The following is a 24,920-nucleotide window of genomic DNA, read 5'->3' on the forward strand; positions in this document are numbered from 1 at the left end:
ACTCTGGGTAAAAAAAAAGGCATGTCAAGTGGTCCAATGCATGTTGCTCGACAATTGTTTTTTTTTTTTTTTAATCTCATACTTTTTTGGCACTTAATAATATCATACAGACCTCTTATGGGGAGGAATTGTATATTTTTATCATGTCCCCACTAGAGATATATATACATGTGCAGTGCGCACTTTTTTCACCTTTAATAATATCTATAAAAAAAAGGGGGGGGGAACATGTCTAAGGGTTGAAACTTGGTGGATGAGTATATTTATATCAGACCACTTTATCCAGAAAAGCTCCCCTTCCTGATTATTTTCCTTCTTACCAAAATCATCTACACAACTCGGAAATTTTAACATCAATGACCTACTTTTTTAAACCTACTTTTCATGGACGATAATGGCCAACACATAGTCTTGTAGCTTACAATTTGATGACCATTTTAGTTTTTGTTCCACATTGATAGAATAACTACGGGCTGGGATTGGTACTTCAGATTCGGTAACCCCTTACAACACCATCAAATGGTGTATCTTCGATAGCAAATATGGCTCCCATTCGAAACCTAGTCAGAAAAAAAAAAAAGTGTTTTGACCTAACGACATGGTAGGATAACTGCACATCAAAAACCAGATTTTAAAAAAAATGCCAAGCAAAGACGTATTTCTTTCCTCAACCACTTGACATGGACTTACCATCTCAAGAGTAGGTTAACTATCTCAGTCTCACCAACAAAAGTGAAAACAAACGATCATTAAAGAACAGGTGAGCCTGATTAAGATTTTTAGGCAGTCCTAAACGTTCTTTGAGGGCTCGGTATTATAGACATCTTACAAAAACGAAATGAAATGTTATGTTATCTTTCAGTTTAACGTTACGCCCTTTAAGCTAAGGGAAACGGATGATTAAGGGAAGTGAATGATGATGAAAGAAATGGTGAATGAAAATAAGAGAGGAAACAGGAATACCCCAAGAAATACCACGAACACGATGTTGTTCACCGGTGATCGAACCTGGGACCTCAAGCATTAGATGTAAGCGGTCTACCAGTGACAAATTATTCGCTTGGACGTTCTATAAAACTGTCCTAAATACTCAGTGGGGCAGCACAATACGGACGATTAAAATCTTTCAGTTTTACGTTATGGCGGCTAGGCTAAAGGAAATAGTGATGAAAAGAAATGAATGCAATAGTGGAATGAAGCAAGTGGGAGGAAATGGGAAAACCCCAAGAAAATCAACGAACACGGTGTTTGTCCACGACGCGCGAGCTGGAATCGAACCAGGGACCCAACGCAACAGAGGTGAACACTCTTCGACGGACCCACCGTGCTCCCATACACAGACGATTAGTGCTACCCACTAGACAAGAAACAGTCAGATGAAAATGTCAGATATGCAAGCATCTCAGCATTGCTTCATCTCGGCGACCAAGTCGCATCGGCGTCTGTCAATTGCCCAAAATAGATTTTACTGAGCGGAGCATATTTTCGATAGCTTGGTTCCAATCCGCTTCTCAATGAGAACGTATCAGTTAAAGGAAACAACTAGTAAAATAAAAGCATCGAAGAGTATTCCAGTGCAATTCCGCCAATGCGGCGCTCTTGCTATGTTAGTATGTTCGTTTCTCCAAATGTCGACATGTTCCGGCATTCAGCACCAACGACGATACAATCCTGTTGTTGTAAGTGATGGCATCTCATAAGAATGTTTTCACTAGAACGTGTTCAAGAAAAACAATCTGCAGGCCTATAATAATGTTTTGTAACTTAGTGCAGATAAGCACATGATGCACCGAAAGGTGGAGCAAGCTTAACTACTATTAACACTAAACGCAGGGCATGTAAACTAAATTCCGAATTGTTTTCAGCTGTGATGAAGCTACAACCAACCGAATTTTTACTTTTCAAACCGTTCGTATAAAATATATTAGAACTGGTGTGCTGTTTTTTTTCCCCCTCCTTACTTAGCCCCGATTCACACGGACTAACAGAATGCTTAAAGAGTGCGCAACGTCTTAAAGCACTCTTTCCGCATTATGTCTGCAATCCGATGCGGAGAAAGACCTGACAATCACCTGAAAAGGTTTTATGTTTAGGTGTTAATGGTTGATTGTCATCATGTAGTAGTAGCGTACTTAAAGCTGCAAATACTAAAGAAATGCAGGAAAAATAGAAAGAATTGGGTATAGAAAGTTAATGATAAAGAAACAATAAAATACTCTATTTTAGGGGCAAGTTTTGAAACGTTCTATTTCTTAGGATGCTTCCTTTAATCAAACTGACATGATGAAAGCCCAGTTGGAACAAGATGCTAACTAACTAACTAACTAACTAATTCTATGGCCTATGGAACCCGGAGGTTCAATGCCGCGTTCACAAAAGCTCTCCATTGACTTCTATCCTTAGCTAACTGCATCCAGTTTCTACTCTGTATTCCAATCTCTGCGAGATCCATCTTAATATTGTCCTCCCATCTTCGCCTAGGTCTTCCTAATGGTCGTTTTCCGATTGGCCTTCCAGTCAAGACTTTGAAAGCGTTTCTACTTTCTTCCATTCTAGCTACATGACCCGCCCATCTAAGCCTCCTAGACTTGACGACCATAACAATGTTGGGTAAACCATATAAATTATGTAGTTCCTCGTTATGAAGTTTCCGCCATTCCCCATTCCCGTTCCTCTTGGGTCCGAATATTCGTCTCAGGATCTTGTTCTCAAATACTTTCCGTCTATGTTCTTCCCTCAGAGTAAGTGACCATGTTTCGCAACCATACAGAACAACAGGCATGATTATCGGAAGATGCTAACTATGTTTCGAAATTCATTACAAACAGTTCAGTCATTTTCCTGTCATGAGATCACAAACAAGGGACAACGTCGATTTCAATTTGAGAGAAAAAAAAAAAAAAAACTATACAAAACTTCCCGCTCCCCCTTAAAACGATTTTTAAAAAATATAGTCTATGTTCTACTAGGAATTTTTGATGAGTTTATAGACAAAGTTCTACCTTTATAGCTTGGCGGGCTCCTGAAATACTGTATTTTTGGCAAAAACTATAACCCCCTCTGGATACGCCCTTTAATCAAAGCAACATCATAAAAAAAAAACTTAGGTCGAAGTAGACAATAACTATATAGGCCTGCATTATTTCGGTTATGTCATGTTTTTCAATATTGGATGATGGATTCCTATATATCTTGGTGCGCTTAATCCAAAAATGACCGAAGTTTGTTTCCATCACGTCAGAATTGTTTGAAAATCACAATGTATGACACTGTGTTATATGTCTATAAACAATACAAATGTGAGACATACGGATAGATGTCAGGACATAGGAAATGCTGCCATCTGTTTGTTAATGATGAAAACGAATCGTTGACAACATAAACCGGCAGATGGCACCACTTGCGTCATTAAACGTGATGTACACTGCAACTGTTACTGCTGGTGCAACCATTCGTACGTATCCTCCGTGATCAAAGGTGTGTGTGCCGGTAGAGCAGAAAACACAGTGTTCGACATGGCGTCAAAAGGTTGTACAACGTCTGGAGATTCCTTTCGTTACATTTGTGGTGAGTTCATATTGGCAAAACAAAAGAGACATATAACAACATTCGTGCAGCAAGTGTATCTCGCGTATTTCGGTGTACAAGTAGGACATAAAGACAAAACTTATATGGGCACCCCACTATGTTTGCTATACGAGTGCTAAAGGATTAAGACAGTAGTCAAAGGGAGAACAACAGGCTTTCAGATTTGGTATTCCGATGGACTGACGCGAACCACAATATTACAGTGCTGATTGCAACTTTTGTTGAACCAGTGTTTATGGTTTCAATATCAAGACCAAAAAGAACATCGTCTATCCAAATGTGCTATCGGCGTCACGTCCTGTCCCTCATAGTCCAGACATATAACCAGAACATTTACCTAACGTAGATGGTTCCGAAAGTGAAGGACATGAAGACACCGACGAGAACGACGAGACTTACGAACCTGCCACGTTTGCACCACAACCATTTACACAATCGGAACTGAACAATTTGATTCATGACTTACATCTCACAAACCAGGCGACAGAATTGCTTGGTTTCAGGCTAAGAAAAGAATTTGTTCACAACTGACACTTCGTTTCCTTGGTTCAGGCACAGAAAACAACTGTTTCTTTCATACTTTTCGGAAGCAGGCTTAGTATTCTGCAATGATGTCTGTGAACTGTTACAGACATTTAACATCCCATACGAAAGCACTGATTGGAGACTACTTATCGATTCGTTGAAACATCATTAAGTTGCATATTTGTGATGTTTTTCGACATATATTACATTTGGTACACTACCATTTGCAAATAATTCTGACGAGATGGAAACAAACTAAGGCCCTTTTTCGATTAAACGCATCAAATAGATCGAAATCCATAACCAAATGTTGAAAAACACAACCATCGCAGGCTAGTATATCTTCCAAATTTAATTTCACTATTTAACCGTTCCCGTGATATGATCACAAGAACAGGAGAGCTCCACCATGGCTATATGTTTAGCGTACGCACCTTCGGTTTGGGGGACGTAGATTCGATTCCTGGCGGGAATTCATATCTTGCACGTAGTTATATCTACAAACAACCAACACGTGCTTGTATTTGTGAACACAACCACATGCGTCCCTACTAAAACTTACTACAAGAGACAGACGAGAACAACACCAACGTCACCACTAGCCATGTCATGGAGAAGAAACATCAGCGCCACCGCTACACAGGAGCAAATAAAAAATCCAGAAGACCACCACATATGGTATGTCTTCAGCTGGTCAAACTCCCCTCCCTTAGCTTGCCTGGAGCTCTAAATCCTCCTACCCACTTAGCTTGCGTAGAGTTCTGTGGTTTCCTAACCTCTCTCTGCTTGCATAGAGCATTGAGAATCCTAAATTCACTTCACTTAGTTTGCTTGGAACTCTGTGGGGATCCTTCCTTAGGCTGCCTGGGTATTTGGAACAACCGCTTACCCTATATTATTAACAAATTTTATACTTGTAAAGTAAAGTAAAGTAAAGTAAAGTAAAGTAAAGTAAAAAAAAAAAAAAAAAAAAAAACTGTATTATACTCTGTTTTATAGCAAACAGTTTGATAATAAAACCGGTTATGGGACAAAATCAGTTCCCGTATATAACTGCTCTACTTTCCACCTGCATCAACAGAATTTCACAATATGGTCCAGAACCACGTTAAGTTGTAAGTCAACGTCTCATAGCCTCGGTGCTGAAAGGGACGCCAAACACCATTCCAACCAACAAACAAGAAACAACACTGCTTTAAATATGAAGAAAGAAAGTATAGAAAATTAGCTGAAATACCAGTTCTTCGGACGGGAAAAATACGATTACGGGAAATATTTGAATCCCCTTCCTTCTTAAAATTTTCATTTCAATCAGTAATGATAAAACTACAGAAGATACTCTACTTTTGGCATAAATATTAAAACACCCTACTCCACAGAATACGCCTTTAATCAAATTGATATGATTTAAAAATCCAGCATGAAATGGATAATAATTATCTTCACACGGGTCAGACGATTTCCCAATCCTGAAAACTATGAATTCGACACAAATCTGTCATTTCTGGTATTTTAGTTTTTACCTTCCCCACCTCACCCTCTGCAGATGTAATAAACTTGGACTTAAGCGTCATTGAAAGCGTCACTATTCATTTTAGCGACCCCGAAAACTATGGATTCCATACAATTATCGGCCATTTTAAATTATTTTTCCATGTCACGATTTCATCCTCCAGGGTACTAATTAATGGGGCTAAACTTGAACTTAAACGACATCTAGAGTATCATTCTTTATTTAACCGACCTCGAACACTATGGATTCGCCACTAATATCAATCGCTTCTTATTATCTTTATATGTGCCGCTCCTACTCTCTCTAGGAGTATTGTGAGGGTCATGTGCCCTACTCTGCTATACCCTTTTAAAGTGGTCCTATTTATCGGTATGTAGCTGAAGCATGTATTGTAAGAATAGAATAGAATGTTTTTATTGTCGTTAAACAACATTTGTTGCAATAGACAACGTCAAGAGAGTATACAAAATATATACATTGAATATATAGGTACATAACTAGTCACTTTTTATTTTTTAATTCTTTCTCAAATTCTAAAACGCTATACCCAGCTGTTTCAATGAGCCAAGATTTACAATGTTTCTCGAAGTTTCTATTACACATACCACGAATTTCTGTAGGTAGAAGATTATACATCTTCATCGCAGTGTATTTATAACTCTTTTGTGTTTTACTTAACCTGAAATATGGTGTATCGAGATCGTCTCCGTATCTTGTGTTATAGCAATGAATTTTATTTCGGGTACTGATATTTTCCAAGTTTTCTTTAATATACATGAGACAGCTATAGATATACATTGAGGGCACTGTCATGATTTGCATCTCTTTAAAGAAAGGTATGCAAGAGTCATCATCACGTAGTCCCTTTAACACTCTTATTGCCTTTTTTTGCCATTTAAAAACGGTTTGAGCACCAGTTGAATTATCCCATAATAATATACCGTAGAGCAATAGAGAATGAAAGAAAGCATAATAAGCTGACAGAAGTATTTTTTCACTAACAACAGTTTTTAGTTTACGTAATAAATATATAACTCTAGATAGTCTTCTACATAGATTTTCAGTACCGGTATGTATGTTCCAGTTTAACTTTGGATCCAAGTGGATTCCTAACAATTTTACAGAATGACACTCATTCAAATCATGTATTTGTTATTAAGATGAAAATACAAAACATCCGTCTTTGATTCATTTAATAGCAGCCTATTACAATTTAGCCATACTGAACACGCTTCTAACATTTGAGTGTTTTTAATTTGAATATTTTTTAAATTTTTATCCATGGTTAAGATAGTTGTATCATCAGCATACAAGACACTGTTAAAAGAAAAAAAACTTGGAAAATCATTAACGTAAACTAGAAAAAGAAATGGCCCCAGGACACTTCCCTGTGGTACACCAGTTGTTACGTGCAAAAAATCTGAAATTGAATTACCAACGCGAACAGCCTGTTTTCTGTTACTGAGATAAGATTTAATCAGAGACAGTTCTTTTTCTCTAACCCCATAATAATGCAATTTTGAAAGGAGCATATCATGTGACACTGTATCGAAAGCTTTAGTTAAATCTAATAGTGTTGCACAAACATTTATATTATTTTCAAAACAGTCTAATACTTGTGATACTATATTTTCAACAGCTTTAACTGTGGAACGACATTTTCTAAATCCAAATTGCGAGGAATGAAAAAGCTCTCTCTCTTCAAAGAAGGTTGATAGTTGATCTTTGATGCATTGTTCAAAAACTTTCGAAACTATCGGTACTAAAGAGATTGGACGATAGTTTTTAACCTCATTTTTATCATCCTTTTTATGTAGTGGTACAGTTATAGTATATTTTAGGCAATCTGGAAAAATTCCCTCAAAGAGCATCCAATTTAGTAGGTAAACCAGGGGTTCTATTATTAAGTCAATAATTTTTTTCAATAAGTTATTAGAAAGTCCATACCAGTCTTCGCTACTGGATACTTTCAATTTATTGACAACTGAGTAAACAGTTCTGGTATTTACGAAGTTCCACTGAAAGTGAGACCTAATTTTATTTTTATATTGTAATGGTAGCATACTACTAAAATCTATTTTGTTACCCGTATTTTCCGTGGAATCGTCATTAATCTCAAAGTTATTCAAAGGTTTACCCGTGATTTCTAGTAACGGTTCAGCAGTTCTTGTTGGTACTGGACGAATAATAAACGAAATGAAAAAAAAAAATCTAGTGGGAATTTGGGGCTCATTTTCTTTACACGACTTACACGAGCACACAACGATAGTATTGTAGAAGTTCCGGGTGCTGCAAAAGTTAAAATTTGTTTCATTAATTTAATATACATACCATAGAATTTATCATTAAATAATTTGGGCACACTATAGAAGGACAGACATATCAAGTTTTTGTGTCATGCAACATCAGAGTTATGAAAATGGGACCTACTGTTAACAAGGGCTTCAATCAGGTGCAGCTGACGGATGCGCAGACCATTGTGCAAAATTTACCTTCACATTGCACGTCGTTCTCGATCATTCCCTCACTTTCAGAAGAGCTGGATCACAGAAACATGTGAAGAAAACAATCGAATTGTTTTACAACGTAATTCTTCAGGGGTTAGGTACAGTGTAAATAAAAAGGTCACCTGGACATGAAAAAACATTAACAAAGCTCCGAAGTTACACTTTGCTTAAAGGTGTCCTTTAGAGGTACAATTATTCATGCGTAACATCCTTTGCAAAAATATGCAATGTCAGTCAACCAGTTTTTTCGGCTGATACTTCTTCTATCAGTTTAAATTCGCCTAGGCCCAATGGAAAAATAAGAACAAAATATATGTTGCATAATACTAATACACTAAACGACAGATCCTGAATCGCGATTGGTCGGCATTTGAGCGATCGATTTTGCATATTAGGTTGTTTTTTTTTTTTTTTTTTTGCCCCCCTCCGTCCCCTCGTAATGAGCAATGTCCTTACACTTATAAAACCATAAAGTTACAGTACATTAGGTTTTTGTTTTAAGACTCATAACTCATTGTATTCAAATGATTCATTGGATAATTGTCTTCAAAAATGGTATAGTAAGGTTACAGTGAATTCTTGTATCTTACATCCTTATGCAGTACCGAGGTTGAAAAGGACAGAAGGTACGACGTAGGCTTCGAATCGCGATAAGATTTTCAATTTGAAATAAACACTTACACTATAGCCCGTTCTCCAAACCATTACGCCACTTCCAAGAAGGTAAAATCTCGGTTTAATTTTCTCATTAGGAAAAACTAATTTTGTTAGTTTTACGTCCCACGGGTATGTCGGCTAGGCTAAAGAGGACGGTGAAGATGAGAAATGAATGGAATGGGAGAACCCCGAAGAAACCCACGCACACGGTGTTTGTCCACCGCAAAGTTTTCCCATTAGGACCAAAAAGTCAGACTTTTTGGTTCTAATCAGATAATCATACATGGAACAAGGAAGTTCCAATTGGACCTCCACCTTGACTGACAGGCTGAATCCACAATGCAAGTCATTTTCTTTTTTACTTTTATTTTGGAGAAATTTTAGTCGGGTTAACTGTTGTATTGCCGGAACAATTTTACGAAGTTTTCCGGGTGAATTGGAAAATTTAGTTTGGTTTCTGATGAAAAATAGGTGGAAGTCAAGTGAGGAGATTAACTGAAGTTAAGAAGGTGTGGTTGTTTTTGATGTAAGCGGCAATGCATGTTGAAGCTGAACTATTTGGCGAAGATGTACACTTATTTAATGACAGGAAAGGCAATATAGAAATGGCGCGCATATGCCAAAGTTGTGGCAAGTAGTTTTTGAGTTTTATCGAATTATAACCCAACCTCTTACGAGGACACCACGACAGTGTACAGAAGCTGTATTTTATGTTTACAAGTGGAACGTTACTAGTATGAAACCATGACATGTGCTATTGAATCTCAAATCATTGCCAAAATTCACCTGCTTATACTACTATCTCTTACACGTGTATACCGTCGCCGACACGCCTGCTTCCTTCGGACGCACTTCCACGCTATCGCCCTGCTCTTACTCGCTTAGATAGCATTCGTGCTTTTAATGGCCACTTGCACGGGCTGGTTTGTGTTTTTGAATTAGTTCTTATGCAACACATCTAGACGTAGAATTTATACATGAATAGTGGATTTCTGTTCTAAATTGTAATAGTTTACACGCCTCTATTTTGAAGTTTATTGACTTGTAACTCAACCTAACCTAACCTAACGTAACGTAATCTAAGCTAACCAAATGTAGTACATTTCTTTTTTCTTCGATCTTCGTGTGGTCCGGCGAATGTCTTTTGCTGATTTAAGTTGAACTACGTTTAATAGAAAGGGTCCAGCAATTTTTTTCTAAAGACACGTTACAATTTCGGTGATTTCTGTTCAGATTATCACTATCATTATTATTAGGTTAGTTTATGTCATATTATGTTAGTCTAGGGGGTCCAGCATAATTTTCAAAAAAATTATAGAATTTTGATTATTTCAACTTATATTAGGATAGTTTAGGTTACGATATGTTAGGACTAAGTACTTGCAGCATCCATTTCTCCTTTTTTTTTTTTTTTTTTTTTTTAACGTGCTTCTGAACCTTTCTGCTAAACATAACTCAGTAAGTTAAACGTCCTACGATTATGTCCCGACACTACGAGAGACATTAACGATAATAATGTATCAAATAGTGGAATGCAGTAGTTAAGCCCCGACAAAAAAACATGCATCCGAGCGCTCTGGTTAGGTAACTTAAGTGTATCACCGAGCCAACGAAGTCCCTGGAGAAATTTTACTACGGTAGGCCCTACTAAAATGTATGCACGAATACGGAAACAATATAAAAGAAAGGCCCAAGTTTACATTAGCATCGAAAGTTTGTGTCGTTCTGCTGTAGAAAGTAGCACTGGTACGCAATTACGTCCATTGTGCGAAAAACATGCACCAACCTGAGTCAGGTTGTCACCATATGCTAGTATATTGTATCTAGTCTACATCAGCGCAGGGGAAGTTGGAGTACCCAAGCATTAGGGCATCCGTAAAAAACAGGCGCGCTGGCGACGGTAGGTATTCGTATCACGGAAGATTTCTGTTTAATTACTTTTTAGTACGACCGCTTGGGGAAGGTACTAGAATGCTGGACCCCACATGCAGGTGAATCTGTACCCACGCTGGTTCCTTCCTTTATTAGAGCTCAAAACTGAATTCACATAGCAATGCCGCGGGAGCGAATGAAGGCGGATTAGCAGCCAGGTTAATTACTTTATTCATTATAAGTCAATGGATGCGGACCTGTGTTCTAGAACCCTGCCAACAGCTTGCTGTCATAGTTAAATGTACTGTCAATTTCGTGTCTGCGTAAGGATACCAACCCTCGATGCTAATGCAAGCTTGATCCAGATTAAATTACTTGCGACGAAAGCCAACTAGAACAAACTCGTGTTTGTCTAAACTCCGGTGATATCACACAAAAGAATCACCAATAACAAAATGTCACTACTGCACCTTTTTCTTTTTCTTGTCATCTACTTCTGGCGCCGGTTGGAAGAACCACGGACCAAGAAAGTTCACCCAAATAAGCCACAACCCTCTCATAGGAGCCAATAACCATAACCACCAAAAATAGTTCGAGATAAGGGACAACAACTGGCATCCAGCAGTGAGAATTATCAGGTCTTTAACATGCTCTGCAAGTCCTCCTTCCATATTCAGATCAACACCGCTATCGAAAAGTTGCCCTGATTCAGTATACGTAGCTTTTGCCATATACGCCATGAACTGGTAACTACACGCATAAGCTGCCGACGAAAGGACGAATAAAATAATATTTTGCACATTAAAAGTATTGGACAGGAAACACATAATTGCCAAGAAGATTCCATTTGCTCCTAGTATCAAATTTCTATAAAATGTGAGCGTGGCTGCGTTCTCTTCCACTATTTGCTTCTGGCCTTTCGTTAGTTGCTTGCCTTTGTGAGGAGCCATGTTGATTAATTTCCAGATGGAAGATCCAAACGTTGCGTAGAAATATTTACCGATCGATCATAATCGCACTTGTTAAACGTAATTTCATCAAACTACCTGTCAATACACAAAAATTTCAATATTTACTCAACCTTCTTCAATAAAATATAATATTTTTTGACATCAAACTACGTCTTCACCACTCCAGCTTCCTTTCTTCTGCTTCTATTTTCGATCGGCACTTTTATAAATGTTGCCAGGTTCATAAGATTTTATTATGTTTTCATTATGTTTTCTCTAATACTAAGAATGAAAAATAATGTATAATAATAATATTGATAGGAGAGAATAACGTAAAATATTTACCCAGACAAAATACATTTTTCTCTTGGATTAAAAATAAACTAGTACCAATGTTACAACATTCTAGTCAAAATATGAGTAAAAAGAAATTTGTAATCTTGTCTCACAGGAACAAGCAACATTGTGAAAACGTACAAAACAAATGCAAAGCGCGAAGCATTGGAGATTGGAATTTTGACTTCTATGCTAGTTGGTGGTTTGTTTACGGATCTTTTCCTGTGTATTATATAAAAAGGTGCGTATATAATTACAGAACGCTTTGCATTTCTTTAAGAAAACAAAGATAAGGTTTTAGATTCGCTCATCGTTTGCTAAATTTACACCATAGTTTCATGTACTCAAGTTTTTCTTCTGTTAATGAAATTATTTGTAATTACACATTGAGCTCAAAAATTTAGAAAACATACCGCATTGTCAAACAGTAAGAAACACACTATTTTACTGACTATGAATGCACATTTTGCCACAATGTTTAATTTGTTTAGTTCTAACGCGGTAAAATATTCGTTAAAAAATTGCATTTTGGTGCAGCATAAAAATATAAAGGCACGTCCGGCATAATTTTGGAGGCCAGAGTTGTTTGGGTAAAATTCGAGGTGTTAAGTAGTTTCTCCTTAAATCACTTGATAGTGACTGTGGTTCCTTTGGTAGTGATTACGATTATTTGTAATCGTGATGGGTATAAATACAGTGTTCACGTATAGTATAAAACTACAGTGCATAAAACACGAACCAATTTCTGCTAGGTGGCCACTGAGGGGTTAAATTCCAAAGTTGGGCGTCCGTTTCCAGCAAAATTTTTAAAATTTACAGGAAAGATATGGATAATTTGATCGTTTGTGTGCTTGATAATATAAAAGTTACGAAAAATCTGTTTATTTGTTATATATAAGCGGTTATAAACATGGGACTATACGGCGAGCGGAGGGAACTACTTGCCGCAAGGTAACCGAACAGTTGTATTGTGGGAAAGAAACGAGCATTTATGTTATCAACATGGCGAATGTACAAGGGCAATGAACTAGCAGTCTTAACATTTGTGAAGCAATACGTCGATAACGAGCAAAATCTTTTAAAAGTTTGTGAAGAGCACGGATTAATGAACCTAATAACAAATTGCAGAAAGTGTGGAAAGGAGATAACAGCGAAAAAAACGTGACGAAAGCGGACGCCCAACTTCGGAATAAATGCCCCTCTGAGAAACACAAATGGTATCTGAGTCACGACAGGGTGGCCCGGGCGGTAGCGAGAGGGTGCGTTTTTAGGTAGCAGGTGCGTCAGCGATGGTGGGTACACAAACGAAATCGTTTATAATGGCTCACTGTAAGTTACCACCGGATTTGGAGCAGTTAATGGATTTGGGCGAGATACTAAATGTCAACTAAGATTCATGCTTACTTGTGTTCTAATTTATTTTTGCGCACCACATTTTTGAAGATTTACAGGTAAAATTGAATACTTTGCATGAAAAAGCATATTTACAAACAGAATTAAATATAAAGTTGTACGACTGTACTTTTGGTTTACAAGTGCAGGGTTTCTAGTGGAAAATCATTACAAATGTTTTATGACGAATAAAATGAGTGCATAAAAAAGTTGATTCTATTAGATGTTGTTTCCCACCAGCAGTGTATCAGCAGTGTACAAAGCTCTATTTTATGGTTATAGTGGAGCGTTACTAGTATGAAACCTGCCAATTGCTATTGAGATTCGTATCATTGCCAAAACCCACGTCTTTTCACTATCTTGACCCTTATATCCACCATCGCTGACGCTCCTGCTGCCTTCGAACATACTAACGCGCGAGTCATCCAGCTTTGCTCTGCCCTAACTCTGTTAAATAGTATTCGTGCTTTTTAGTGGCCACATGGCACAGCTTAGGTTGTGTTCTTTGCTCTGTAGTTTTTATGCCATACATTCGGAATCCGTATTTATTCGCAAATTGTGAAAGAATTGCGTTTTTTCAGCAAATACTTCTGGTGGTGCCCTTGAATTCTATCTATACCAAGTAAGATATTTTCATGTCGCCCACCGTAAATCTCTGAGGAGATAATAAAAATGAACTTAGTAAACGAATTATATTTTTCGACAGTTATTTCGAGTTCGTGATAAAAGTAATCCTGTACACTTTCTTGGTACTTTTTCTGCATTGTTTGCTTGTTCAGATTGAAAAAGAACTCCATAGTTTTAAATATAAATTTAATTGGGAAATGATTGAAAACTTACATTAATGAGTACATATCATGAAAGAGAATTCCTTCAAGTTTTGTTTAATGTTGGTAGACTTCAACGTGGGACCCGTATTCACCGACATTCAGGTGTAATTGTCCCAACCGCCGCGACAATTCTTTCCCGTAAATGATTGATGTCTCTGATCTTTTCCCTGTACACAGCATTTTTTATGTGGCCCCGAAAGAAAAAGTCCAGTGGAGTTAAGTCTGAACTTCGTGGTGGCCAAGGTATTGGGCCAGTCCTGATTATCCACCTTCCTGGAAAGCGAGTGTCAAGAGCCGCACGCACATGGTTACCGTACTGAGGTGGGGCGCCATCTTGTTAGAAAAACACAAGCCTCTTTTCCGCCTCAATATCGTCCATTTAGGAAAAAACGTACTCTGTCAGCATGTCATAGTAAAAATGAAAGGACCAATCACACGATCTTCCATCAAACCGCATCAGACATTAAGTTTGGGACAGTAACGTTGATGTCCTGCCCCCAATTTTTGCAGTTATGACGATTAACTGTTCCACTGACATGAAATGTAGCCTCATCAGAAAAGAGAATCTTTTTTTTTAAAAAAAATTGACATCGTCATCAATTCTGTGTAGAAAGTCAGCAGCAAACTCATACCTTTCGATTTTATTAGTAGGTTTAATAGACTGAAATAGTGATGTCATTTCCTTCTCGTTACCTTGGTGATCGCTATGTTTTTTTCTAAACAAACACATAAATCGAAAGGAATACTAAGTCTCCTGTTAATAATCACAGACTGTTAATTAGACAATTGTAAAGTATTTTGAAGTCTCAGTAAAGTTAGTAAGAAAATGTACAGATTAAGAATATGAGGCCACTATTTAGAAAATTTACGAGTGAAATTCAGAAATTCATGAAGTAACATCTAAGGAATCTTCTACAGGGATCACATTTTTACGTAAAATGATAAGATAGAAATTGCATAAGAAATGCTAGCGTGATTACCACGTAATCCATAATGAACAAAAGCAATTATCCGCAATGTAGAAACTCTAAGGCAGAGACTGACGAGCTGTCGGCACAATGAAACTAGAACAAATATACGATTTGTCTACAAGGAAAAATCACTGTCTACTTTGAAAATAATGTTAATTATATTGGGGTATTCAGATTTATTACACCCACGCTTTAAAATATGAGTGCATGGTTACAGTGGCTACAAAACAAAGAAACAAACAATCAAAAGAAAAAAGAAAAGGAAAGAACACTAGGCTTGTAGCCATATGCCGTGCTGAGAATTTTCAGTCTGGACCGATTTCTGATCGGTTAAGTTTTAAACACTAATTCTGTAGCCCTACACATTTGCAATGTAATGTGTGATACTGATGGCTCTAAATAAAGATTTTTCAGAATTATTTAATGTCCGATAATAAACAAGCTAAGTATTTTGACACTTAATGTAACCTCCAAATATATAGATAAATACACAAAATCTACGGTTTCACTTTCAACGCTTGTCATATTTTAACATATTATTTACCAAACTGCTTGCTTTTCGTATCTTTTCGTAGTGTCATTCATTGAAAATCTTTTTTTTACACATAGAAGTATTCCTTTTAATCTAATGTTTGCAATCCAGAAGTTAAAACGTCACTGTTTTTGCTTTGTAGTTAGGTTCTTAGGCCATGTTGTTTAGAAAATAAAACTACGATCACCATGGCAACGAGGATGTGACGTCACACTATTTCAGTCTGTTTCATGTAACAGTTGGAATTTGTAGGCGCGCAACTTAAGTCTTTTACACACAACATCATACACAGTACCTTTAGGCACTCCTAATGTAGACTACGCCTGACCAATGACTTCTTCGGGCTCCGAACACAAGAAACACGGATCTGTTCAACAACATCTTCAGAGTTGCTTCAAAAGTGTCTGATTCTTACATGTTAATTTTATAATAGAATAAGCGTAATGATAATCGATATTTCTTAATGATTTTTTTCGTACATTTTTCCCTTTCTGTAATCGGGCAAAAATAAGCTGCTATTGTTTGTTTTTAGAAGACATCAAGAGTTCGACAAATACTGGAATTCAATAATAATTCACATACAGTACATTGTTCACATCAGAATGATAATCATGTTACCAAAATGTTCTTCAAACCTCTGCGAAATTAACTGATATGTACATAATAATGTACAAAAACAATTAACTGGATACATTAAAATAGGAACTAAGCAAAGGCTTCTTCGCGGAAAAAGTACAGAGGGTAGAGTCTGAACAAAATTTTTATACTGGCTTTCAATTTAATCGAACTTCAGCGACAGATAAATTTGTTGGTATTATTTCGTTGTTTGATTACTATCTCTGTCAGTCTTCTCATTAAAAAAAAAAATCTGGTTAATTCAGAGCTTTTATTGGTTATATTACGGTGCGAAAAAGAAACGAAAAGAGAGAGGCGGGAGGACATGCCAGTGAGCGAGAGACAGAAGGGCCAAAATATTTCTAGTCTCTGAATACAATTAACTGACTTCAAGAAGGAACAAAGATTCGTAACTCTTCCTCTAGAGGGGAAAAAAAGGAAAAGGAAAACAATAAAAACTCTGATTTTCAACAAAACTATATATTTACTATTTGGTATATTCGAAGTTTCTCGTCAACCCCTTTTTAGGACAGAAGAGGAAATATTCAGTTCTATTAAAAAGTTTAGAAACTTTTACTTTATATATATATTTTACTTTTGCCCTATTTCTGTATGAAATTTGGTAATATTTTTCCGTCGTAACTATTGTAGATATTGCAATGAAGCTTAGCAACACATTACGTATAGATTGCAGTAATTATAAAGTATATTATGTTAATAATGTACCTCTTGGTGAGGCCACTCCAGAGTGCGCGAAATTTCAAAGAAGGGATTATTTTGAGGGAAATTGCCCTTTTCGTACATCATGTGTATATGTGAATGATACCATTTGAAAGCATGTTCCGTTCTAAAGAGAATGACTTATCAGCCATGATCCTTGGATAAATAGTACTGAAGCAACAACTACTTAGCTAAATGTCTACATTTTCCTTTTAAAAAATATATATATGATTTTTAGAACTTTTTAGTTGCTAATTTCCATTTTTACAATATATTTTACGATTAATGCACCTTTGTAACATGTAATAATCGTACTATACGTGATATATTCCACCAGATATTCAAGATGAATTTCAGAATTTCTCGATGTCCTTTCTAATGGAACTATTTTTGATTTCCTTTTTGAGTGAAGCTTTTGTACTGTCTTTGATTCGAATTGTGGTATTAAAAATTTAAAAAGTCTGATTTCTGCATCTGTAATTACTATAAGAGAAGATTTTGTTTCATTTTTAATGCAACTTTTTTTTTTTTTTTTTTTTTTTTTGTGTGTGTGTGTGTGTGTATAATTATCCAAAAGTAGTGTTGAGAAATTCTTTTTTAAATGAAGCATTTTCGATTTGTAATTAAATGACGAAGAGAGAAAGACATGTTATTTATTTGTACTAATACGCGAGTTATTATTAAGTATTCCGCTTGTTTGCAAGTCCTGAGACTAATGAGATATTTTTTAATTAATTAATTAATTGTTTAGACCTGGAAATGTTTTTTCCACGTTTCTCGATTTTTTTCCTAGTCAACGCTTTTCTTCTGTGGGGTTGTGAAGAAGACAGTTTCTACGTAAAATGTTTCTGATCCAATTGACCAATTGTTAAAAGCATCATATTCTCTCTTACCCTTTTGAAAATATTTTCGCTTAATACTCTTTCCGTCCGTTTATCTTCCACATCTTTCTCCAGCATCACATTTCGAAGCTCTCTAAATATTTCTTCTCTAACTCCCGTAATGTTCAAATCTCTGAACCATACAGTCCATTACTCCATATATAACACTTGACCAACTTCTTCTTTAGCCCAATATTAGCCAGCTAGTTGAGACCTTTTCTTGTTGAATGCTTCTTTGACTATGCCAATTCTTGACCTGATCTCTTGGTACAGTAAGCGTAACTAATCAAAATACTTCTCAGACGGTATGTGACGTTTGGGCGCGAAGCTATTTAGGCGCCAGACGTTTGGGCGCGAGTTACATTAAAAATTCGTTATGTTAGGCGCTGAGTACTAAGTTCGAATCAAGATATCACAAGGTGTCTACTGTAGTGAAAGTTTTTGAATTATACTGGATTTTGTTTTACATACTAGAAATACTGGAATTTCAAAATTCTAAAAACTGAATTAACAATTAAATTTTGTAAATTTAAGTTTCAGCCAAAGTTAAGTGTGCTTTTTATTTGATAGCTTTTCAAGCCAAAGGTAATTAGACCAGACTAGATATGATTGACTGCATTACATACATAGTGAGCCTATTCCATTAAAAAACTTAAAGCAGGCCTTCTACTGTATTTATGCAATAAGTGTAAATGTCAAACACAATTCTAGTGGCTAAATGACCAATATATGTACACTTAACAGTTATTTTTCACTTTGAAATCGTTCGTTTTTTCCTTTCGGCACTTTCTTCAATGCAGATTAAATGCTTACAATGGGACGAAAAAAAGTGATACCCGAAATATGGCATACTGCAGTTCCTAAACTCAATGTCTTAGACACCCTGTATTAACATCTTTCCCTCAACTCGATTAGGATTTAGGATTTTTAGATTTCTGAGCTTTCGGCATCTAAGGCCATTTAACCCGTCACGTTTGAGGGAGTACACTATCCGGGGAAAGGGGAGGAAGGAAGCGGCCTGGGCCTATAAATTAGGTACCACCCTGGCATTTGCCTGGTGTGAATGAGGAAAACCTCATTCAGGGTGGCTGGCCTGAAAGAGCGTGTTACAATTTTTCGACAGAATGCCCCCATCGGGAATCGAACCCGGGACCGCTTGTAAACAAGCGAACAATCAATCCATGACGAGGTTAGGCAACAAATGCCACAAACGCATTAAACTATTTAATTTAGATGAATAAATAAGATAGAGATAGAAAATATACAGATAAATGTGGTGAGATGAAGATAGAAGTGTAGGAAATGTATATATATATCTTGATTCGCGCTTAGTTTTCAGTGCCTAGCTTACTTTATATGTCGTAAATTGTGATTTTTACTATGTACCTCGCGCCCAAACGTCTGGCGCCTAAACAGCTTTGCGCCGAAACGTCCGCGCCCAAATGGTGGCGCCCAAACGTCTTGTCCCGTTCTCAGATATTTGAATTTATCGACCTCTTTAAGTTATCCTTGTTGTACTTTGATCCTTAAAGAGTGTGTTTCCACGAGATATTCTCATGACTTTCGATTTCTCGATTGTTAATTTCCATTCCATGTTGTTTCTCAGTGTCAATCATCTCCTGTACTCCTTCTTTGATTCTAGCTATAATAACCGTATCATCTGCATACCTGATCTTGTTAATAATGTGCCCTCCAATCTTGAAATCTGTAATTTCCATTAATGTTTCCTTCATTAACCCTAGAACGCATACGTGGGATCTGATAGATCCATAGAGATAATTAAAGTGCCCTATGGTATAATTAATCTGTATCAAATTTTCGTCTTTCGTGACATCTAATATCTAAATGTGTTTTCGTAATTTAAGCATTATTCAAACAACAGTTTCCGTGATCTCTGTTATTTTGTATCATTACTCCAAGTTTCCATAGCTGGGGGCTCTCAGACTTCAATAAGATATAATTCTTGGTTTGTAATGCTATAGATGAACGTTGGTAGATAAATAAATTTTATAGTCTTATAAATGTAAACTTAAGTTTTTACAGGTGTTTCATAAATTGCATTGTTGAATTAACTTCATTTTAGATCGTAGTACTCGTCTATCAAACGAAAACTCATCTATCTACTTGACTGTAAAGATAACTCATTGTATTTGTTTTGTCATTTTCTCTGTGTAGCCCCTTTGTTGTAAGTTTCCGAGATAATGAACGTATTTATGAACCTTGTTGCTAATAATAAACGCTTTCATTTAAATTTTAATGGCATACAGGAAGTACTCTATTTCGTGGCAAGTTAGTATTACATTATTACGTGTGAGTCTAATTTGGTGGTAGATTCAAGGAACTCCGACTAACCGAAGGTTCAGTGAGTCCAGAAGGTAATAACTTTAGGGAAATTGTGCCTGAGTGGCTTGCAGAAGAAGGTGTGTTATCCTTTGAGGAAAGTCCTGAAGATAGTTATTATATTGCACAATTCTTGGAGGGAGAAGCATAACTTCAGAAAAGTAGGAAAAGATGGTAAAATAGTACTCCTACAGACCTATATGTAAATAGTTAGGTGAAATCTATATTTCTTACAATAAAAATACTGAAAATTTTTATTATCAAAATGAGTGTGGATATGTGAAAATAACAGTACTAATAGCACTTAATACCTTTATGCTATAGTGATCGAAACATGCAATTATAATTACTTCGAGTGAGATACCCGGTGGGGTCTACTAGAAGTAAAAGGGTGAAGTTTTTTGAGTATGAGATCTAGGATTAAATACTCACTGTAAATGTTGAATAATTGGCGCGACATATTACATCCTTGTCTGACTCTTCCGATCTTCAGTCTATTGGTTTCTCCTTCATTCAAACGCAACTTCACTCGTTGTCCTATGTACAGATCTCAAGTGAGTCGTCGGTCTCTCCAGTTGATCCCGGTTCTTTTAATCATTTTCAGAAGTTTGGTCCAATTGATGCGGTCGGAAGCTTTTTGCCAGTTAATGAAGCCACAAACACAACTCTTCCTTTGCGTCAAAAGCTCGTTCTGATATAATTCTCATCAACTCGATAGTATCTCTAGTGCCTTTCCGTTTCGGAATCCAAATTGATCTTCCTACAACATCTCTTCCATCTTACTTTCTTCTTCAGTATAAGCGCAATAACATTTCCAGTGTGGGAAATACGTTTAATGGTTGTGGATCGTTGCGCTTCTTTGCTTGATTTGAAACTGTTGGTCTCTCCGACCTCCAGACACGCCGCTGAATCATGAAATATACTTCGCCTTTGGTGCACGTGGTACTGGGTTTGAATTGGTGGTGGGCACAAATACCGTTTTTTTCGGTTTTTCACCGGATTCGGTTTCGGTTTTTTTCAAAACCGGTTCGTTTTTTTTCCAAAATTTGTTCTATTTCTGACCAGAATAGTCTTTCGTTGTTCTGCGGAAATCGAATCCGGTTCTACAGAAATAGCTTGATGTTTTCTAAAAGTTTTCATCGAAACCAGTTTCGGTAAAAAACGAACCGGTTTGGGAGAACCGAAACCGGTTTTGGAGAAAAGCGAAATGTCGGTTTTCATAAAAAACCGGTTTCCGGTTTTCATAAAAAAAACTGTTTTGCCCATCCCTAACTTGAATCCAATCAGTGGGAGAGTACAAAAAATTTAATTTCACAATCATTACTTTCATTAGTCGTTCATCTTGTTTAGCCTGAAGGGAATAACCGTGACACAAACTTAAAAAAAAAAAAAAAAAAAAAATCATAGAAAAGAATTCACTTTGCATCCGTTGCTTTTGCGTTTTTCTTAAAACTCTATAATCTTCAATATTTCGGCTCACGCAGAACACGAACACGAACGCTCTTACCGCAAACTGGAATAAATTGTTGTTTTTGAACCTGTGATCAAGAGGGAAATTTTCTATTTATTCCAACCAGTGTTGAGGATATTTGGGTTAAAATTAGGGACAGTATTAAAATTTCAGTGGGCGTCCAGGAATACGTAGGAACAAACCAAGGTTCGACCAGGAATGCACTAAACTATAAGAGAAGAGAGAACAGCGAAAAGTACGTTGACCACGAAATCCTAGCGATAGAACTGCACAAAATTTCGTTGACATCAGCCGAAAAAATCTTTGAGTTTTACGTCCCACGGTTATGCCGGTTAGGCTAAAGGAGACGGTGATGATGAGTGATGAATGAAATGGTGGAATGAAGAAAGTGGGAGGAAACGGGAGAACCCCGAGAAAACCCACGCACACGGTGTTTGTCCACCACAAAGTTCACTTGGCGGGGGCTGGGATCGAACCCGGGACCCCAAGCACCAGAGGTGAACGCTCTACCACTGAGCCACCGCGGCCCCTGACATCAGCCGAGAAACTCGAAATACCTTAGAACAAAGATGCATTGTCCTATGTTTTATCGAGAAGTTTATATTTAGTTCTTGTTAAATACACTAATTGCCACAATCATACGAGCATCTTACTTCTGGCTACACACCTCTGCAACTGCTTAGTCGGATTATTCTCCTAACTTACAATATATCCAATTGCAATATATCATCACCAATTCAAGTACTTTTTAATATAGAAATTAAATTCGTACAAATCTTCGTAACACCATAGGCTCTTGCCTTAGGAAAAAAAAATAACTTTTAGACTGTTACATTAGAGTGTCTCATATTTAAAGGGTAAGGTTATAAAGCGAAGTGAACCAATGACCGGCGTGCAAAGTTCTGGAACACAGCCACTATTATCGAGGCAAACCTGTCCCCAGCCAAGCGCGACCACCAAATATAGCGATCTTTTAGCTCTGTGGTGATGGGTTACTTGTCCCACGAATTTCGTTCAGAGCCACAATAGTTACCGAGAAATGAAGTACCACTTACAAGGCGAGCGGAGCCTATCCCTGACCGAGCCCGGCCGCCAATTATAACAGTTTTTATTCCGTAGACTATGAACTGTTTGCCCATAAAATTTTGTTCTGATCCAGTCAGTAGTTAACGAGAAATAAAGTATCACATATAAGGGGTGGCATCATTGCAACAATTTTATCCGTGTTTTCTTTGATAAAATAGAACAATGTCAATAATACGACTAAATTCTAATACTACAAGTTGATTGTGGCGAAGAAAACATGCATCTTTCAATTTTTTTCCCTCCGAATTAAACAAGGTTATGGGCGACACGGTAGCTCCGTGGTAGAGCCCTTTCGATTCCCAGCCAGGTAAGCTTATGGTGGACAACATCGTGTCCGTGCAAGGGCGCCATGTTGTGGTTTCCAAGGAAGGGGGGCAAGAAAAAGCGACATTTCAAATATAGTTTCAAATTTTGCTGTAACTATTCTAAAAATTCTATTGGGTTTTCGATATTCCGAAGTACAATTTCCTCTAGGGGGGAGAGCGCCCCACCTTGCCCCCCGCTGATGGGCCCCCTTGTGTCCGTGGTTTTTTCGGGGTACTCTCGTTTCCTTTCACATTCTCATTCTACTAATTTTTCCATCATCATTCACTTGCCTTAATCATCGTCTCCCTTATCTTAATGGACGTGATCATTAAACTGCAAGATTTCATTTCATTTTCAGAATTAAGCCAAAGATTGTCACAAACAACAAAATAATTTTTTAAGTTTTGTACTCACTTGTAATTTTGTTGCGCCATGACAGTACTGCACCTCACCCTTTCTGAACTTAGAACTTTTAGTAGTTGACCCTTAACCTAAGCAATCATTTCATTAGTATGAATCGCACGACGCCCAGGAAAACTTCTAGAATCTGTCTTTTCATCTCGTTCTGCTCGTACATTATTATGCTATATGTCGCTTCTGCTGGTTTCATTTTGTTCCCTCTTATTATTACTGGCTCCATTACTTTGATAGCTACTTGAATTTCCTCAGCTATCACTGTTTACGATTCGTGTTGTTGAAATACCTTCCTTTGTCAAATTTATTTTTAAAGTAACTCCCACCGTGCTTTACATGCACGTTCCTTTCATTATATTTGTTAGTTCTAGGATTTCTTTCATTTCAGAGACCTATTTCTTTACCGTGCCTATTTCTGATTTCTTACAAGTGTCAATCGCTCTGTTATAACTTGGAATATCTAAGCGTTCTAATCTCTGAATTAAATTAGACACGCTCTATATTTGAACCAGTGATAACATTTTACGAACACTATGTGCAACACTGATAAGAATAAGTCTACAGTTTTAAATTCATCAGAACAAGATACTAACTTAGCAGGCTTCTGATACACTGACCATGCATAATCAACAAATAATTTGTACCCTGAAGATTTAGAATTCGAATGTTGTAGTGCATGAACGTGTGCTTTCACAATTCTGTTATTGGTGTATTTCTGAAGAAAGTAATGAACAAAATTGCTATAAAATTCTATATCTTACTGTACATTGACAAAAACCAACCCTGTACACTACCAATTAGTTTTCTAAAATTAATAAACAATTCCTTTCGTTTTCATGCCCTGTGTGAATATATGAGATTTCCTTCAAGAATCTTCTCGGACTTTCCATTATAGGTTATCAGAAAACGAAGTATCAGATTTTAGTTCCGTCAGCGTAACTGGCCTATATGTGACGATATTGTCATCACAATGTTTATTCAAACATACCCTACGATCATTATGGAGATCTTCATTATTAGTATTGCTCGTTTTCTGCATAACGAGTAGAACACTGATACGACGCACATAAAAGCTCTTCCTTGCTTGTAATTAATGCTGACCTATTTTCTAAATCGAAACAATTACTTACTGTGTTTTTCTTTTGTCGGCTGAACGAAAAAGGTGTCTGTAGTGTGTGATTGGTCAGTCTCTGGAAGGCAACAATCAACTTTCCTCTCATATCTCTTGTGACCAGCTGAGAGCAATTCAACTTGCGCTCTTACATGCTCTAAGAACTTTACACGCGTTTCCATATCAGAAAAATAATTATTATATACTACTTCAACATGTTCAGAATCATTTGATTCACTATTAGCTTTGTGAAAATTTCGCGACAATATGCTGATAGACGTTTGTATTAAGAAAGAAGAAAAC

At 36.9% G+C, this 24,920-nt stretch overlaps 2 protein-coding genes across 7 annotated transcripts in view; one reads left to right on the plus strand and one right to left on the minus strand.

Moving 5' to 3' along the window:
• LOC145683662 (transmembrane protein 208-like) overlaps positions 1–11,894 on the minus strand; it is a 30,992-nt gene extending 19,098 nt beyond the window's left edge. Inside the window, exons 1-2 of one of the 6 annotated variants that reach the window (XR_014131159.1) lie at positions 11,133–11,833; positions 8,057–8,165 (exon numbers count right to left, since the gene is read on the minus strand). Coding sequence is in view for 2 of the 6 variants with exons in the window: in XM_081755001.1 (XP_081611127.1) it covers positions 11,133–11,612 (480 nt within the window). In the remaining 4 variants the exon portion in view is untranslated. Of the gene's footprint in view, positions 1–8,056; positions 8,166–11,132 lie in introns of those variants that run through there. The other 5 variants (XM_081755004.1, XM_081755002.1, XM_081755005.1 and 2 more) reach the window with 5 other exon arrangements.
• Positions 11,895–11,989: 95 nt separating this feature from the next.
• The window catches only part of LOC145683661 (uncharacterized), a 77,193-nt gene continuing 64,262 nt past the window's right edge, over positions 11,990–24,920 (plus strand). The window contains exon 1 of the mRNA XM_081755000.1: positions 11,990–12,189. Coding sequence (XP_081611126.1) covers positions 12,005–12,189 — 185 coding nt within the window. The 5' untranslated portion in view covers positions 11,990–12,004. The remainder of the gene's footprint in view (positions 12,190–24,920) is intronic.

The sequence above is a fragment of the Thermobia domestica genome, chromosome 4, assembly GCF_964235325.1.
Source record: "Thermobia domestica chromosome 4, izTheDome1.hap1.1, whole genome shotgun sequence".
In the NCBI taxonomy this organism is placed as follows: domain Eukaryota; kingdom Metazoa; phylum Arthropoda; class Insecta; order Zygentoma; family Lepismatidae; genus Thermobia; species Thermobia domestica.